This window comes from Microtus pennsylvanicus, chromosome 5 (genome assembly GCF_037038515.1).
Source record: "Microtus pennsylvanicus isolate mMicPen1 chromosome 5, mMicPen1.hap1, whole genome shotgun sequence".
NCBI classification, from domain to species: Eukaryota; Metazoa; Chordata; class Mammalia; order Rodentia; family Cricetidae; genus Microtus; species Microtus pennsylvanicus.
Genome location: NC_134583.1, coordinates 83,355,217 through 83,374,098, shown reverse-complemented (window position 1 = coordinate 83,374,098; position 18,882 = coordinate 83,355,217). Strand labels below are relative to the sequence as shown.

At 47.1% G+C, this 18,882-nt stretch overlaps 2 protein-coding genes and 1 pseudogene across 2 annotated transcripts; 2 read left to right on the top strand and 1 right to left on the bottom strand.

Annotated features, from left to right (window-relative positions):
• The first annotated feature begins 380 nt into the window (after nucleotides 1-380).
• On the top strand, nucleotides 381-1,172 carry LOC142851034 (uncharacterized). The gene is made up of 2 exons (XM_075974926.1): nucleotides 381-994; nucleotides 1,127-1,172. The coding sequence occupies exons 1-2, from the start codon at nucleotides 381-383 to the stop codon at nucleotides 1,170-1,172; spliced, it is 660 nt and encodes a 219-aa protein (XP_075831041.1).
• A 2,320-nt stretch (nucleotides 1,173-3,492) lies between these two features.
• LOC142851363 (large ribosomal subunit protein eL15-like) lies at nucleotides 3,493-4,079 on the top strand (annotated as a pseudogene).
• A 5,328-nt stretch (nucleotides 4,080-9,407) lies between these two features.
• LOC142851033 (uncharacterized) lies at nucleotides 9,408-10,112 on the bottom strand. Its single transcript, XM_075974925.1, has one exon. The coding sequence runs from the start codon at nucleotides 10,110-10,112 to the stop codon at nucleotides 9,408-9,410; it is 705 nt and encodes a 234-aa protein (XP_075831040.1).
• Between the last annotated feature and the right edge of the window lie 8,770 nt (nucleotides 10,113-18,882).

The following is an 18,882-nucleotide window of genomic DNA, read 5'->3' as shown; positions in this document are numbered from 1 at the left end:
AGGCCACTCTGGGAATCCCCATTCTGCAGGAGAGGACAATGGAAACCTGCATACGGGTGTAAGAGCCTGAGTTCCAACCAGGCCTCACTCAATGACAGGAGCCAAGTAAGAGAGCATTTTCCTTCAGTATGAAATTCCGCAGGAAATTACCTCAGAAAACCCACATTCCAACCATAGAGAGTCAACAGACCAAAGAAAAGCTACCAAACAAGTCTAGAGTAAACAGGGAGGCCAAGAACAAGGAAGAAAGCAAATGCAGCTTCACATCCGACCCTGGGCAGGGATATAAAGGGCCCAGGCTCAGGAGGCTCCACACCTACACATCTTCCCTCTCCATCTGTTCCTCTGACCTACTCCATCCTCAACCAATCACCAGAACCATGAGCTGCTGTGGCTGTTCCGGAGGCTGTGGCTCCAGCTGTGGGGGCTGTGGCTCCTGCTGCTGTGTGCCTGTGTGCTGCTGTGTGCCTGCCTGTTCCTGCTCCAGCTGTGGAGGCTGTGGCTCCAGCTGTGGGGGCTGTGGCTCCAGCTGTGGGGGCTGTGGCTCCAGCTGTGGGGGCTGTGGCTCCAGCTGCTGCAAGCCCGTGTGTTGCTGTGTACCTGCCTGTTCCTGCTCCAGCTGTGGGGGCTGCAAGGGAGGCTGTGGCTCCTGTGGAGGCTGTGGCTCCTGTGGAGGTTGCAAGTCTAGCTGCTGCCAGCCCTGCTGCTGTCAGTCCAGCTGCTGCAAGCCCTGCTGCTGTCAGTCCAGCTGCTGCAAGCCCTGCTGCTGTCAGTCCAGCTGCTGCAAGCCCTGCTGCTGTCAGTCCAGCTGCTGCAAGCCCTGCTGCTCTTCAGGCTGTGGGTCCTGCTGTCAATCCAGCTGCTGCAAGCCCTGCTGCTGCCAGTCCAGCTGCTGCAAGCCCTGCTGCTGTCAGTCCAGCTGCTGCAAGCCCTGCTGCTCTTCAGGCTGTGGGTCTTCCTGCTGCCAGTCCAGCTGTTGCAAGCCCTGCTGCTCTTCAGGCTGCGGGTCCTGCTGTCAGTCCAGCTGCTGCAAGCCCTGCTGCTCTTCAGGCTGTGGGTCCTGCTGTCAGTCCAGCTGCTGCAAGCCCTGCTGCTGTTAATGCAGCTGCTGCAAGCCCTGCTGCGGTCAGTCCAGCTGCTACGGCCCTGTGTGTTGCCAGTGCAAGATCTGAGGTTCTGGTCACAGTCCTCCAGTAGTCCTGCAGACCAGCTCCCTCCAGACAGGAACAGGAGTGGCAGCCCTGAGCCCTGACGTTCACCCCTTCATCTTCATCCTCTGGTCCTGAAGCTTCATCTCTAGATGGAGGGGGACATAACCTGGTGTGGAGAAGAACACCTCTTGCTAGCCCACTCCTCATTCCACAGTCAGTGGATCAGACCTCCATCCACTTCCACCTCCTCCTCTCCAGTCTCCAATACGCTGACTCCTTGGGATCTGGCCTCGTCTGGAGTCTCCATCAAGTCCACAGGTAAGTGGCAGACTGGAGTTCCCTACAACTTGCGGCCCCAGGGAGCTGTGAGCTCCTTTCCACCAAGCATTGGCCTGGCCAGGACCATCTCCACTTGACCACCTCTGGGTTTCTGTTCTCTGCTTCTCTGTCTGGGTGTACACTGTGCCTTTGATACAAACATCCTTCAATAAACATTCTCTGTACACTATACTTTTTCATGTTGTTCTTTGTTCTCATAACTAACTAGCAATATACCCCTACCCCTGTCCCCTGCCCCGTGCTTCATTTAAGCCTACTGAATTTAGTCTAGTTCTGTCAGCCTGCTCCTGAAACCAAACCCAGCACACACCCAGCACAGGACAATGGAAGCTGGAGAACCAGGGCAGCTGTTACAGAATCTTGGGTTCCTTTGAGAATCTAGAAAATGAGGCAACATAGAGAGGCCAGGAAACAGGTGCTATGGCAGAGCCTACTAAGCACTTGGGAGATTAAGATGAAGCTACAGAGGACTTCGGCATGGGGAAAGACTGGGGTCTCTGAAGGCCTGGAAGGAGTAGGCTCACTTGGAGCATTTGTCACAGGAACCTGACTTGTTATAGGATAGCCAGAAAACTTGCCTGAAATCCTTTTCATTCTCTAGGTCATAAGAGCCTTGGGTCTCACACCGAGGTGTTCTGCAACCTGATCTGAAACTCATGCAGGGCCACCAAGAAACCTGCAGCAAGGGACACGGAGACATGGCTAAGTATGGATCCTGACCTGTCAGGCTGGAAATTCTGTGAAGAAGAGGCCCAGATAGCTCTACAGATGGGCATCATGGGGAAATGAAAGAAGGTCAGCATGACACAGTATGAGCAAGGCAAGGAGGGAAAGGGGCAGCTAAAAACAAGGAGAAGAAAGTGCTCACACCCACTTACACTGTGTTTGTATAGACACACATGGTATACACACACTGTATACTTATATGAATATACATTACATGTACACACATGCATGCCTTATATTCACTACAAATACACTGTGCATAGTGCAAACACCCATTCTATATATGCACATGCTACACATGCATGCAAACACACTGTCTGAACATGCATATTGCATCATGCACACCATATACACATATGCACACATACAAACACATTCTACACATAACATAAGTATGTGTACACTGCCCACAAAAGTTAACACACGTGGTTTGATGTGGGTTGTACAGGGTTGACTTACACATTCTGGGCACCAGTTAGGCAGTTTCTCTGAAGCTATGTCCTCATGTGTTATAGGAAGTCCACATACAAATGGGGAGGAAGCAAGGATTATAGGAGGCTGAGCCGACACACATGAATTGGATGATATATGAGGATGGACTGAGGCATGTGTCCATTTCCACTTGGGATGAGGGTCCTCTGAAAGACAAGGCTCTTTGTGGCAGATCTAGACACACACTCTTGACCAGGGGTCAGAGGAGCTAGACAAACAAACCTCTAGCTACTGACCCGCAGTGGCAGAGAGGAGTTAATAGCATTGTGAATATGTGTATGAGCTACAGGGTGAATGAGTGGGTGGGTCAGTGACCCTGGGGAAGGATGCAGTGTGTGTGAGCTACCGTGTGTAAGTGAGCAGGCTGATGACCGTGAGTCAAGTTAGAAACCACATGTATGAACCGCAAGAATGGGCAGACAGGTTGATGAGCGTGTGTGTGAGCCACAGGGTGAGTCGGCAACCATGCCTGTGAACTACAGAATGCTACGGCTTCCTCCCATCATGTCCTGTGTCCTTTAGAAAGCCTGCCACATGGCACAAGTCACACGAACCACATAAGTAAGGAATCATGGGATGTGGTGCTGATGTACCCAGTGGACAGACAGCACCTCTGCTGAGCTATAGTGAGTTTTCTCTACTCTGGTCCATCATTATAGGTCGCCTGCATCCTAATTTGTGTGATTTGTGATTGTCATCTCATCTGGCAAAAGAATGACAGACACATTATTGTGAGAAAGAGTCTTTGCGCTTTCCTCTGACGGCAGCCGTTAGGTGAGCCAAGATGGGTGCCTACAAGTACATCCAGGAGCTGTGGCGGAAAAAGCAGTCAGACGTGATGTGCTTCCTGCTGAGGGTCCGCTGCTGGCAGTACTGCCAGCTGTCCCGCGCTGCACCGAGCTCCCTGCCCCACCAGGCCAGACAAAGCGCAGAGGCTGGGCTACAAGGCCAAGCAAGGTCAGCCACGGTGGCTGCAAATGCCCGCCCTGTGCGACCTACGGCAAGCCTGTCCATCACGGTGTGAACCAGCTAAAGTTTGCCTGAAGCCTTCAGTCTGTTGCTGAGGAGAGAGCTGGACGCCACTGTGGGGCTCTGAGAGTCCTGAATTCTTACTGGGTTGGCGAAGATTCCACATACAATTTTTTTGAGGTTATCCTCATCGATTCATTCCATAAAGCTATCAGAAGAAACCCTGACACCCAATGGATCACCAAACCGGTCCACACGCACAGAGAGATGTGTGGGCTGACATCTGCAGGCCGCAGGAGCCGTGGCCTTGGAAAGTGCAGCAAGTTCCACCACACTATTGGTGGCTCTTGCTGTGCAGCCTGGAGAAGGCGCAACACTCTGCAGCTCCACCGTTACTGCTAATACAAGTAATGTTTGTACAATTCATACCCAATATACAATGTAGGACCGAAAAAGAAAAAAAAGAGTCTTTGCAGACAAAATTAATCATCTTAAGTTGCGGAGAGTTCCTTGGTTTGTCTGAGTACAGACAGACAGATGGGCAGACAGACCAACAGACCACATGTGGGAGGGAGCACTGTGTGACCGAGGAGGCAAACTTCAGGCATTTAGCCACATGTTAGGAAATGTCAACTACATGGCATCACAAGAGGCCAGAAATGTAATGACTCTGAGCTCTCTAGGGGAAGGAACCCTGCTAACCTTCAATTTCAGACTTCTGTCACCAGAATTTAGGAGAAAATGTCATAAGTGCAAACTATTGTGCTGCGGTCACTTGTTAAAAGATCATGGAAAACAAATGCCAACTTCGGTGTCTGAGAGTGGAGGCTGCTGGGACAGCATCGAAACACTTAAAATAGGTGGCGGACGAGGCAGTACTTAAACATGATACAGTCCTGGATTTAGGTAATTAGGAAACACATTGAGATACATCACAGAAAAGGCCACAAAACCTGGAATGGCCTGTTGGTGAATGTGTGGGTGTTAAGGACTCTGCCAGAGAAGGCTGAGAAAGAAATAACGATGTTATTAAAAACCAGAGGGCAGGCAATTGTGTTATATGCAGGTGGATGTGGTGCCAAGCCGGTAAAAAAAAAAAAAAAAAAAAGCTGATTTTTTTTTAAGTGCTTAATGTAGATATTTAGCTGAGGATATTTCCAAGGAGAATACTAAAGGTGTGACTTGTTTCCTCTTTCTTCTTGAAAGAAGTGGAAGAAACAATTGAGGAAGGAATCACTAAGCCATCAAGACTGCAAAAACCCGCTGCATGAGGATAACTCTTGTTAAAGACGTGTGTTCTGCAGAGACAGCCCCAGGAACTGCTGAATTGTCCCACTGGGCATGCAATGAATGCATGCTCCGCCTTCTAAGCAGAAGCCTGGAACAGAGATGAGGCACTGGGGAGTGGTCCAAGGATGCTTCTCTTGCTTCATTGTGATGTGAGTTCCTGTGGCACGTGTGGGAAGGCCATTCATGGCTGGGGGGATGGAGCGTGCTATGGTTTAGTGAGAATGCCCCCTCCCCACCATTCACCTGTTTGAACACTTGATCCTCTGTTAGTGTGCTGTTTAGGGACTCTATTAGTTAGGGTTTATTTTGCTGTGGTGACACACCATGACCAAAAGCAAGTTGGGGGAGGAAAGGGTTTATTTGTCTTACACTTCAGCATTGCTGTTCATCACTGAAGGAAATCAGGACAGGAACTCAAACAGGGCAGGATCCTGGAGACAGAAGCTGATGCAGAGGCCGTGGAGGGGAGCTGCTTCCTGGCTTGCTTCCCATGGCTTGCTCAGCCTACCTTCTTATAGAACCCAGGACCAGCAGCCCAGGGATGGCACCACCCACCATGGGCTGGGCCCTCCCCCATTTGTCACTAAATGAGAAAACGCCTTACAGCTGGATCTCATGGAGGCATTTCCTCAACTGAAGCTCTTTCCTTTGATGAGTTTAGCTTGTGCCAAGTTGACCAACAAAACCACCTAGTACAGGGAGGCTTAGAAGGTATGGCCTCATTGGAAGAAAGTGTTCCACTAAAGTCGTTTAGAGAGTTTCAAGACTTGTGTTGTTTCCCGTTGTTCTTTCTGCTTCTGACGTGAGCTCTCAGCTTCCTGCTGCAACTGCCAAGCCTCCCCACCATGATGGACTCCTATACCTTTGAAACCATAATTCTCAAAAAAAAAAACCTCTTCTACAAGTTACCTTCATCTTAGCATTTTTACTGCCACAATAGGGAGACAACTAAGACAAAGGAAAAGAAAGCAGGGTGTCTGTGTCCAGGTAAGGAATGGGATGGCAAGACTCCCGCTCTGCAGGGTCCTGTCCTTTTGGAGAGAGGAAGGAGGCCTGAGGGTGGCCTGGAGGCCAATGGGACCTTTGTGGTCTACAGGATAGTGTACCAAACTGTAGAGATTTTACCCAAAGCCTCAGTCCCTAATGACATTTGCTTGGCAGGTTCTCAGACCTGCTGGAGATAGGTTTCTCCTTGATTTCTTCTATCATCTCCTCTTTGGGAATGAGAATGCCTGCAAATGCCATCTTCTTCCCATGCCACCCTATGCCATAGGGCACTGGCATGTCATCTTCTGCCCACGGGACCCTATGCTGTAGAGCATTGTCATCATTGGTCCAAGGTAGATCTTGCCCAGAGAACCTGTTCTGGGTGGTTTAGATGGTGACAACTGGGGGTTTGGAGCTAATGGTGCCCTGTACCGGTTTGTACCCACTACGATTGGTGACGATGTTGGAGTGGGGGGTTGTGATGGGCAGTCTTGTTTCTCACTTTAGTGGGGTTAAAAATCACCTCAGAGGCACACGGCTGGAGGTGTCTGTGAAGAAAATTCCAGCGAGGCTTAACTGAGGTGTGAAGACCTCCTCTGAATGTGGGTGCCAGTATTCACGAGCTTGGATCCTGATCTGAAGAAAAAGAAGAAAACAAATGGAAAACCAGCACACATCGCCGTCTGCTTTCTACTTGCAAACATTTCTGCTTCTGTGCCTCCTGCATCAGGATGGACCAGTACCTTCACACTGGGAGTCGAAATCCCTCCCTTCCTCCCTCCTGAAATTGCTTTTGTCAATCGATGAGAAGAATAACTAATACTAACACAGAAGTGAGCGTAGAGAGGCAGAGGGATGCTTCCGTGTGTCTGGAATGGACGTGGGGCGAGTTGGGTGGATGTGATCTGCACACAAGGCATATGTGAGGCTGAGAATAAAGAACAGTGGTTCTCTGAAATGCATGCCATGCCAAATCTTGGAGTCTGGGAAGATACGGATGGCGCACAAGACTGGCCTTAGCTTATTTTGAAAGAATTTACGGACACAACCAGGTAAAGAATTTAGAAATGAGCCTAGATGATATCTAGGATGGTGTCTTATGCCTATAGTCCCAGGACTTTGAAGATGGAGACAGGAAGATTTTTTGAGTCCAAGACTAGCCTTGACCACAGACTGAGTTCCTTTCCTATAAAAATAAGAAACTGGGGCCTGAAGAGATGGCTCAGTGGTTAAGAGCACTTGCTGCTCTTGTAAAAGGTGTATGTTCAATTCCCAGTACTCCATGGCTGATTATAACCGCCTATGACTCCAGTTTCAAGGGATCCAACACTCTTTTCTGACTTCCACAGGTACTACACACACACATGGTGCACAGACATATATGCAGGCGCAACATCCATACACATAGAATAAAATTAAATTTAAATTAACCTCCCAATAAACTCAAAACAAAAAAAAATAACAAAACCAAAAGAGAAATGAGCTTACGTGGAATATCTGGGTCAACCGTAAATCCCATAATATCCTTATAAAATAGAGATACTGAGTCCCACAAAGGCAGAGGGAATGTGACCAGGGAGGGAGAAAGACAGGTGAGAAGGCTACAGCCATTAGTCTGTGAGGTCTGAAGGAAAATGGCTCTCATTGGCTCATATATTTGAATGCTTGATCCCCCGTTGGTGGAATTGTTTGGGAAGGATTAGGAGGGATGGCCTTGTTGGAGGAGATGTATCACTGGAGGTAGGCTTTGATGTTTCAAACGTCCTTACCATTCCCAGTTAGTCCTCTCTCTTCCTCATGTGTCTCAGGGTGTAAGCTCTCAACTACTGCCTGTTGCCATGTTCCCTGCTGTGATGGTCATGGACTCTCAGTCTCTGAAACTGTAATCACCCAATAAACCCTTTCTTTAATAAGTTGCCTTAGTCATGATGTCTTCCCACTGTGATGGAAAAGTAACCAAGACACTAAGAATGCCAGCATCCACCAGATGAATCATTGGTTCTCTCTCAATCTCTAGAGAGTAGGCCGCTCTCAGCTAAGACCTTCAATTTAGACATCTGGCTTCCCATTTTCTGAGAAAACACATTTCTCCTATTTGAACCTATTCAGTTTTTAGTAATTTCTTACAGCAGTCCAGGGTCCTTAGTTCCCATAGTAAGAAATATAGAAGTCTGGGGGCTTGGATGTAGCTGAGTTGGTAGAGCCCCTGAACTAGAGGAGAAGGAAGGGGGCATGAAAAATTATGAGCATGGGCATTGGCTTTATCATCTTGATGGGATGCATCTATACAACCGTTTCTGATTCTAAGCCCTACTGGCCACCAGACGTCCTGCGTTGATGGAATGTAGCCTCTGCTGCTGATGGATGACTCAGCCTTGGACCACATGAACTGTTACAGACGTGAAATGGCCTGTGTGACTGAGAGAGAGGAACTGTTCACTGCTTCCTTTTTTTTCTAAACTCACAGTAGCAGTAAGAGATGGTAAGACACAGACAAAGACCCCTAAGATGCTTTACAACTCCTTTTCAGCAAGCCTGAAGGTATTCAGGGCAAGGAAGGCAGGTTTAGACACCCCAGGGAGTCCTCAGGTCACACCGCTAAGCACAAAAGCTCTGGCTGTACCCACGAGAGAAACAGCAGCACCCCTAGTTCTTACAGGACTGTCTTTAAATGGCTTGTTTTTGGCTCGGTGACTTAGAAAAACACCCACTGCACCACATCTGTTCCCAGATTCTCCAAAGATGCCAACTCTGGAGAAGCTGCGGTATTGTCTAGCCTCCTTGGCCCAGCGTACTCCATATTGGGTGTGATGGGGTTGACTCTGGTGCGGACTGGGGTGTGGGGAAGAAAGCAAAAGAATGCACTGTGGAACTAACACAAGGAACCTCAGAGGACAAACTGGGTAGGGAGAAAATGGGAGGTTTTACTGATGAGTTTTAAGAACAAAAAACGACATAAAAAAGTATAGTGTACTGAGAATGTTTATTGAAGGATGTTTGTATCAAAGGCACAGTGTACACCCAGACAGAGAAGCAGAGAACAGAAACCCAGAGGTGGTCAAGTGGAGATGGTCCTGGCCAGGCCAATGCTTGGTGGAAAGGAGCTCACAGCTCCCTGGGGCCGCAAGTTGTGGGGAGCTCCAGTCTGCCACTTACCTGTGGACTTGATGGAGACTCCAGATGAGGCCAGATCCCAAGGAGTCAGCGTATTGGAGACTGGAGAGGAGGAGGTGGAAGTGGATGGAGGTCTGATCCACTGACTGTGGAATGAGGAGTGGGCTAGCAAGAGGTGTTCTTCTCCACATCAGGGCATGTCCCCCTCCATCTAGAGGTGAAGCTTCAGGACCAGAGGATGAAGATGAAGGGGTGAACGTCAGGGCTCAGGGCTGCCACTCCTGTTCTTGTCTGGAGGGAGCTGGTCTGCAGGACTACTGGAGGACTGTGACCAGAACCTCAGATCTTGCACTGGCAACACACAGGGCCGCAGCAGCTGGACTGACTGCAGCAAGGCTTGCAGCAGCTGGACTGACAACAAGATGACCCGCAGCCTGAAGAGCAGCAGGGCTTGCAGCAGCTGGACTGGCAGCAGCAGGGCTTGCAGCAGCTGGACTGACAGCAGGACCCGCAGCCTGAAGAGCAGCAGGGCTTGCAGCAGCTGGACTGACAGCAGCAGGGCTTGCAGCAGCTGGACTGACAGCAGCAGGGCTTGCAGCAGCTGGACTGACAGCAGCAGGGCTTGCAGCAGCTGGACTGGCAGCAGCCCCCACAGGAACCACAGCCCCCACAAGAGCTACAGCCTCCCTTGCAGCCCCCACAGGAGCCACAGCCCCCACAGGAGCTACAGCCTCCCTTGCAGCCCCCACAGGAGCCACAGCCTCCCTTGCAGCCCCCACAGGAGCCACAGCCTCCACAGGAGCTACAGCCTCCCTTGCAGCCTCCACAGGAGCTACAGCCTCCCTTGCATCCCCCACAAGAACCACAGCCCCCACAAGAACCACAGCCTCCCTTGCAGCCCCCACAAGAGCCACAGCCACCCTTGCAGCCCCCACAGCTGGAGCAGGAACAAACAGGCACACAGCAGCACACAGGCTTGCAGCAGCAAGAGCCACAGCCCCCACAGCTGGAGCCACAGCCTCCGGAACAGCCACAGCAGCTCATGGTTCTGGTGATTGGCTGAGGATGGAGTAGGTCAGAGGAGCGAGTGGAGAGGGAAGATGTGTAGGTGTGGAGCCTCCTGAGCCTGGGCCCTTTATATCCCTGTCCTAGGTGACTGATTGGTCCAAGATCTCTTCCTTATACTTATTTTTGTACTGTTTGCATGGGACGTTTCCTGCGATTTAAAGTAACACAAGCATTGGTGTACCTTGTGACATACTTCCTACACATAGTCTTCCTCCCTAAGCTTTCAATGCTCTGATTTCAGGTTCTGGTGTGACCCCAATGTCATTTGGGGTGGCAACAGCACATTCTCTGCAGTTTGCAGCCCCCAAGGAGGATCTACACAGGTGAGAAGGCAGCCCTTCAGTTCTCCTGTGGTCATTCTTTACCCATTTCTTCCCCTTTGAAGTATATAGTGACCTGCCAAAAAATTGCTCATGCTGTTTATTAGCTCCCTTCATCAGCGGGGCAATTATCCAACCGTTTATGGCCTCTTCTCATTACTGCCTTACAGGTCTCCGTGCACACTTGTGCTCATGCTAGGTCTCACACTAACTCCTCATATCCTTGTGCTTATTTTAAAATCAAATTTTCTAGACATACTAGTTTATAAGCTTTATATAAAATAGTTTATTTTTATTTCCCTTTACAGGGGATAATGCTCCTCCCAGAAGCCATAGGTTGCCAAATAAAAAGTCCACTGCTAGGTATAGGATTCTCCTCTTCAAGCTATTGGTCGGAGGTGTCCTGGAGACCCCCTTAGACAAGCACAAGCTGTTGCCACTGCTCTTGGTTGCCCACAAGAATTTGATAGTCAAGACCCTGTTGTTGAAGACACCACAGGCACTGATCAGATAACATGGAGAAAGCAAACAGGTGCTGACCTGGATGTTTCCTCCCTGATGGCTAGCTTTCTTTGTACTGGAAGGATGGACACCCTGGTGCAGTAAAATAACACGCGAGAGCCACAGTCAGAAGAATACGGTGAACCAGAAATATACAAGGACAAACAGCTACTTGTGGAGCATGGAGTAAAGCTAATGAGGAATTCTGAGGATGGGATGAGGTTTATGCAAAGCCCTGGCTGCCAGAAAACATCTTAGGAAGTGCTGGTGCTTGGGCAATCAGTGGCCATATGCGTCCCAGACCCTGGGAAACCACATACAGGTTGCTATCTCAGTGCCAAAGTCATCTTGGCTCTAACCACAAGAGTGCTACCATATCTTGACTACCTCCATCTGTGAGCCCAGCCACCATTGGGTCATGTTTCCCCAGAGGACTGAGCCCAATGTTTCCATGTACTTCCAGGGAAAGTGAAAACCCATAGGAAGGAAAGGAGGGAAGGAGGAAAGGAGAGAAGGAGGGAGGGAGGGAGAGGGCCAGAGCTGGGACACAGACTAGAATCTCAGGGTGCCCACTTCCTACAGACTGGGGTCTCCAAAGCTCACTTGCATGGCCAATCTGTTTTATGAATTCTCTACTAAACATTGGTCTTTGGCAAAGAATTTTCTTTTTAAATTTATTTGTTTATTTTTAAAAAGCAAACAATTTTTTCTCATTTTACATACCAATCCCAATTCCCACCCCCTCCCCTACTCCCTTTCCCTTCACCTCCCCTCCCACCCCACCCCCATCCACTCTAAGGCTTCCCATGGGGAGTCAATAAAGTCTAGCTCATTGCTTTGAGGCAGGACCAAAGCCTTCCCCACTATATCTAGGCTGAGCAAGGTATCCTTCCAAGGAGAATGGGTTCAGCACAAGCAGTAGGGATAAGTCCTGGTCCCTCTGCCAGTGGCCCTGCAGTCTGTCACCCACACTCAGAGGGCCTAGTTTGGTCTTATTTCCCTGCTATCCAGCCAGAGTTGGTGAGCTTCCATTAGTTCAGGTAAACTGTTTCATTGGATATCCCCATCATGGTCTTGACCCCTTTGCTCATATTATTGCTCCTCCCTCCCTTTGACTGGACTTTGGGAGCTCAACCCAGTGCTCCACTGTGGATCTCTGCATCTACTTCCATCAGTTTCTGGCTGAAGGTTCTATGATGACAATTGGGATAGTCATCAATCTGACCACAGGGCAAGGCTAGTTCAGGCCTCTTCTTCACAATTGCTTAGGGTCTTAGCTGGGGTCATGGTGCGGGAGAATTGCCTGTATTCTGTCAATCATGTTTTAAATAAATGCTGATTGGCCAGGCAGGAAGTATAGGCGGGAAAACCAGACAGGAAGTAGGAATGATGTAATGAGAACAGGAGACTTCTGGGAAGGAGGAAGTTGATTCCCCCCACTCCTGCCCAGACCACCAAAGCAGCAGGATGTGATCTGCCCCACTGCCACATGGCTAACATAGATCTGAAAAATGGGTTAATCAAGATGTGAGAGTTAGCCAGTGAGAGGCTAGAGCTAATGCACCAATCAGCTTATAATTTATGGAGACCTATGTGTGATTTTCTTTGGGGCTAAACAGCTGGGGGTACTGGGCAGGACAGAAACCCCCAACAACAAGCCGACCCTCCATGTACAGGGTCATCCTTGTGGATTCCTGGGAATTTCTCTAGTGGCACAGAGTTTTCAATTTTCCTTTCTGCCAAGTGTTTTTTTAATATGGTAATTTTTAAATGTATCATTTTAATAATTGTAGGATTTATCTATTTAATGGGTATGGATGTTTTACCTGCATCAGCATATATGAACCACCTGTGTGCTTGGTGCCTGTGGGGCCAGACAAGTTTATCAAATCCTTTGGAACTGGAGCTATAGATGATTGTTATCAGTGCTGGGAATCAAACCTGGGTCCTCTGGGGAAGCAGCCAGTACTCTTAACTGAGTACTTAAGACATTTCCCTGAATCCTTTCCTACAGTAATTCTTTTTTTTTTTTGGTATTTTGTTTGCTTTTTAAATTTTTTATTGATTTTTATTGAGCTCTACATTTTCTCTGATCTCCCTCCCTTTCTCTCCCTTCCCCTCAACACTCCCCCAAGGTCCCTATGCTCCCAATTTATTCAGGAGATCTTGTCTTTTTCTACTTCTCATTTAGATTAGATCCATGTATGTCTCTCTTAGTGTCCATATTATTGTCTAAGTTCTCTGGGATTGTGGTTTGTAGGCTGGCTTTCTTTGCTTTATGTTTAAAAACCGCCTATGAGTGAATACATGTGATAGTTGGCTTTCTTTGTCTGGGTTACCTCATTCAATAATGTTTTCTAGCTCCATCCATTTTCCTGCAAAATTCAAGATGTCATTATTTTTTTCTGCTGTGTAGTGCTCCATTATGTAGTACCACATTTTCTTTATCCATTCTTATAACACAATCAGGGCCTGCTTGTTGGGGTTTCTGTCCCACCCAGTTCTCCACAGCTGGCAAGCCCCAAAGAAAATCACACAGAGATCTCCATAAGTTATAAAACTGATTGGCCCATTAGCTCAGGCTTCTTATTAGCTCTTATGACTTATATTAATCCATTATTCTGATCTATTTTAGCCATATGGCTTGGTACCTTTTTCAGCTGGCAGGTCACATCCTGCTTCCTCAGTGGTCTGCGCAGGACTGAGAGGAATCAACTTCCTCCTTCCCAGAATTCTCCTGTTCTCATTACATCATTCCTACTTCCTGTCTGGTTTTCCCACCTATACTTCCTGCCTGGCCAATCAGCATTTATTTAAAACATGATTGACAGATTACAAACAATTCTCCCACACCACATTCTTTGGTCAAGGGGCATGTAGGTTGTTTCCAGGTTTTGGCTATGACAAACAAAGCTGTTATGAACATAGTTGAGCACATGTCTTTGTGGCACAATTGTGCATCCTTTGGATATATACCCAAAAGTGGTATTACTGGGTCTTGAGGAAGGTTGTTTCCTGATTTTCTGAGAAATTGCTACACTGACACCCAGAGGGGTTGTACCAGCTTGCATTCCCACCAGCAATGCAGGAGTGTTCCCTTTTCCCCACAATCTCTTCAGCATAAGTTGTCATCAGTGTTTTTGATCTTGGCCATTCTTACAGGTATAAAATGGAATCTTAGAGTTGTTTTGATTTGCATTTCTCTGATGGCTAAGGACATTTACTTAAGTATCTTTCAGCCATTTTAGATTCCTCTGTTGAGAGTTCTTTGTTTAGGTCTATACTCTAATTTTTATTGGATTGTGTTCTTTTGGTGTCCAATTTCTTGAGTTCTTTGTATACTTTGGAGATCAAACCTCTGTCTGATGTGGGATTAGTGAAGATCTTTTCCCATTCTGTAGGCTGTCATTTTGTCTTGTTGACCACGTCTTTTGCTTTACAGTTTCAGGAGGTCCCATTTATTAATTGTTTCTCTCAGTGTCTGTGCTGCTGATGTTATATTTAGAAAGTGATCTCCTGTGCCAATGAGTTCAAGTGTATTTCCCACTTTCTCTTTTATAAGGTTCAGAGTGGCTGGCTTTATGTTGAGGTCTTTGACACATTTGGACTTGAGTTTTGTGCATTGTGCATGGTGATAGATATGGGTCAATTTTCATTCTTCTATTTGTTGATATCCAGTTATGCCAGCACCATTTGTTAAATGTGCTTTCTTTTTTCCATTTGATATTTTTTTGCTTCTTTGTCAAAAATCAGGTGTTCGAAGGAGTGTGTATTACTATCTGGGTCTTCTGTTCAATTCCATCGGCCCTCCTGTCTGTTCTTATGCCAATACCAGGCTGTTTTCAGTACTTCCTACAGTAATTCTTAAAGACTTTTTATCTTTATGCAACTGTTTGTGCCACACATGTGCAGTGCCCCCAGAAGTAAGAGTTGTGTTTGCTGGAGCTGGAGTTGCGAGCAGTGGTAAGCTGCCTGACGGGGGTGCTGGGAACTGAACTCAGGTACTCAGGAAGAGCAGTACACATTCTTAACCACTGAGTCATCCCTACAGCCCTTGAGTGTTAAATTGGAACTCACTCTCCTACTACATACCCCCTCCTGAGAGCTGTGGTACCAGGGATCTTTGGGGGTAGCTGAGAATAATAAGCTGCCTTTGGTTATTTCTTCCAAGTGGATGGGCACAGTCCCTGCCAAGGGTCTTGGCTACCTACAGTTTGCTATTGTCCAAGTTAATAACTTCTCGTTATGTGTGAATGCTCTGACCTCCAGATTAGCGCACTGATATCCCTTGGATGTCCCACCAATGCTATGAATACATCATGTCCCTCCTATAACAGCAGAATTGTAAACATGTCTTCCATTTTACATAGATTCCCCTTGATTGTGTATGGAATTTGTGTTGTAAAGACACAGCACCCATGTGATGGCTATTAGTATTCAGGCACACCCTGACACATCTTGTCATGCCTGGGCCAGCTTGCATAGAAGATGGTACCATGTCCCTTTAAGAGACAAGCTCCCCCTTCCTCTCTCTTTTCCCACTGAGGCAAGCTCCTGTCTGTTCTCTTATCTCCTCTTCCCTTCCCTCTCTCTCTGTCTCTCTCCCTCCTCTTCTTTTCCCTCTCTCTCTCTTTCTCTCTCTGTCTATGTGTCTTTCCATTCCCTCCCAATACCTTTTTCCCAAATAAAACTCCATACTCAAGCTCTCTTTGCAGGGCATATTTTGTCTCTCGCCCATGTTCCTCACCTGCCATAGGACCCACCAAGGTCCCTTTTGCACCACATCTTACAATGAGAGCTTCTCTGTGTGAAAGAATAATACAAAAGTCTCAATGAAATCAAGCATTGGTTCTTTGAAAAGAACATTGACAAATCCTTAGCCAAACTAACAAAAAGAAAGGAGAGTTGGAGGTGGAGTTTACTAGCAGAATTCTTGCCTAGTATGCATGAGGCCTTGGGTGTGATTCTCCATATGGGATTTTAAAGAGAGCTGGGGGGTTGGGGAGAGTAAAGATAAGAAAAAGGGAAAGGCAGAGCTGGAGAGATATAAAGGAACTGGCTGATTGACTGCTCTTGCAGAGGGCCAAGGTTCTGTTCCCAGCACCTACAGAGTAGCTTACAACCACCTATAACTCCAGGACTAGGGGATCTGATGCCCTCTTCTGACTTCCATAGGCACTGGGCATGTGCATGGTACACAGGCATACATGTAGGCCAAACAGTCATACACATAAAACTAAACAAGTAAATCAAAAAAAAGAAGAAAGAAAGAAAAGGTCTAAATTAATAAAATTAAAGGTGAAGAAGGTATTTTCTGATGTCACTGAAACCCAAGGGATCAATGGATCAATAAACTGGAAACCTTTGAAAAAACTGATAAATGTTTAGACACACATAACCTGCCAAAATTAAAGCTCTATAGAGAGCTTAAACTGATCTACAATACTCAGCCGTATTAAGCCAGTAATAGAGTCTCAACGCAGAAAAACATAGATGGGGCTGACTCACTTCTGGTTTCTACTTGAAGGAAAGCTTCTCAACTCAGTATCTTAAAGTCAGTGCTATCCTGATACAGATGTGCATAAAAAAACGGATTAATAGGGAAAACCATAGACCAATTTCCCCATAGATGCCTAAATTCTCACTTTCAAACTACATCCAATATATGTTTAAAGATCCTGCAGCATAATCAGGTTGATTTCAGGAACGCAGTGAAGGTTCAACACTCACAAACCACACATTGCAATACAGCACTTGGATAGAATCAAGGACGAAAGACAAGCGATCATGTCAACAGATGGAGGGAGCTTTTTGACAAACGCAACATCACTCCATTGTAAAAGCTCTAAAGAAACTAGGAATCAAAGAAGCGTACCTCAACATGACAAAAACTATACAGGACACCTGTAGTCAACATTATATTGAAGAAAGGAAAGCTGAAAATATCTCTAGTAGAATTAGGAACAAGAAAATGCAGTGCTTGAAAAGTTATTCATAGCAGTAAGGAGGTCAAGAGAAAGAGTGCTATAGAATAAATGCTATAAAATAGGAATTAAGGAATCAAACTGTCCCTGTTGATGGGTGATACGAAAGACCAGTAGAAGCCTCTTAGATATAATACATCTAGCTGATGTGGGATTCCCCTCTGTATGCTGTGATTACCATAAATGAATAAAGAAAACTGACTTGGCCTGATAGGGTAGAATAGAGGTAGGCAGGGAAACCTAAACTGAATGCTGGGAGAAAGAAGGGTGGAGTCAAGAGATGCCATGTAGCCCTGCCAGAGACAGATGCCCAAACTTTAGTTGGTAAGCCACAGCCACATGGTGATATACAGATTAATAGAACTGGGTTAAACTAATATGTAAGAGTTAGCCAATAAGAAGCTAGAGCTAATGGACCAAGCAGTGGTTTAAATAATATGGTTTCTGTGTGATTATTTCAGGCCTAAGCTAGCCAGGAGGGCAGCTGGGAAGAACAAGCAGCTCTCTCTTCCCAGCATTCGGCAAAGTGCAAAGATATAAAAGCAACATGCAAAAATCAGTAGCTTTTCATACATGTGTAATAGCCTTATTTATTCTTTGAGATTTTCATATATATTTACAATATATTTTGACCACACATATCCCAACTGTTCCCTAGTTGCTCTTCAACTGCCCCACCAACACATCGTCCCTCTGTGTTGGCTAGATTTTTATCAGCTTGGCACAAGCTAGGGTCATTAGGGAGGAGGAAAGCTCCATTGAGAAAATATCTTCATTAGCTTAGTCTGTAGGAAAGTCTACAGGACATTTTCTTGATTACTGATTGATGTGGGAGGGCCCAGTTCACTGTGGGTAGTGTCATCCCACCCCGTGGGGCAGGTGGTTCTGAGTTCTATAAGGCTAAGGAAGTCATGAGGAACACGGCAGTAAGTCGTACTGCTCCACAGCCTCTGCTTCAGTTCCTGCTTCCAGGTTCCCAAGTTCCTGCCCTCACTTTCCTTCATGAGAGACTGCGATTATAAGCTGGAAGAAACTCTTTCCTCTCCAAGTTGCTTTTGGCCATAGTGTGCTCATCTTTAAAAAAAAAAAATTGTAACCCACTGAGTCTAATTAGAGCTGCCCTCATACTGAAGCATGGACAATCCACTCACATATACACTCCTAAAGAAAAATGACTCTCTTCTTCCCCCAGCAGCCAGCTACCAATTGCCAGGAGCTCAACTAGAGGGGTGTGAGCCCTCCCTCGTCCATGCTGGAATGGCACCTGTCTTCATCGTGTGCCAGCAACCACAGCTACCGTAAGATTGCAAAGGTGATGTCACACCTGGAAGACAGCATTCCTCAGCACTGCTGTGTGTCCTCCTGCTCGGACCTTCTTTCACTCCCTCCCCTCTGTGTTCCCTGAGATTTGGGGATCAGGGAAGGCAGGATGGTAAAGATATCTGATTTAGGGCTAAGAACTCAGTCTTCCTGCTGCCTGCTGCCTGCCGCACAAAGCCTCTCTGACCTGAGAGCAAAGCAGGGTCACGGGCGAGGCATACATATTTAGAGGCAATTTGACAACATGACCATTTAGCAAAAGAAAAATAATGGGGTCCACCCTAAGGACTAGGACCTCCCCAACCATGGGCTTTACCAGGATTACAGACAAGAAATTCCTTTTTGTGGTAATGGCCTCAGCTCCAATCAGATAGCAACTGCACCAGTGGTATGTGGCATGTAGGGTCCAGCAGTGGGAAAGACCATGATGGCTTTCCTCCCTCAGCAGCCTGCATAGCACCTTCCAGCACTCTGAAAGTTCCTCGACTGGAAGGATGGTTCCTGGTTTGTTTGAGATTGCTATCTCTGTGCCCTGCATAGCATGCCGGTCTTTATAAACAGGGTCTAACCATGTGGGTACAGTAGGTAACCAAGGGAAATGGCAATAGTCAATGTTGCTTT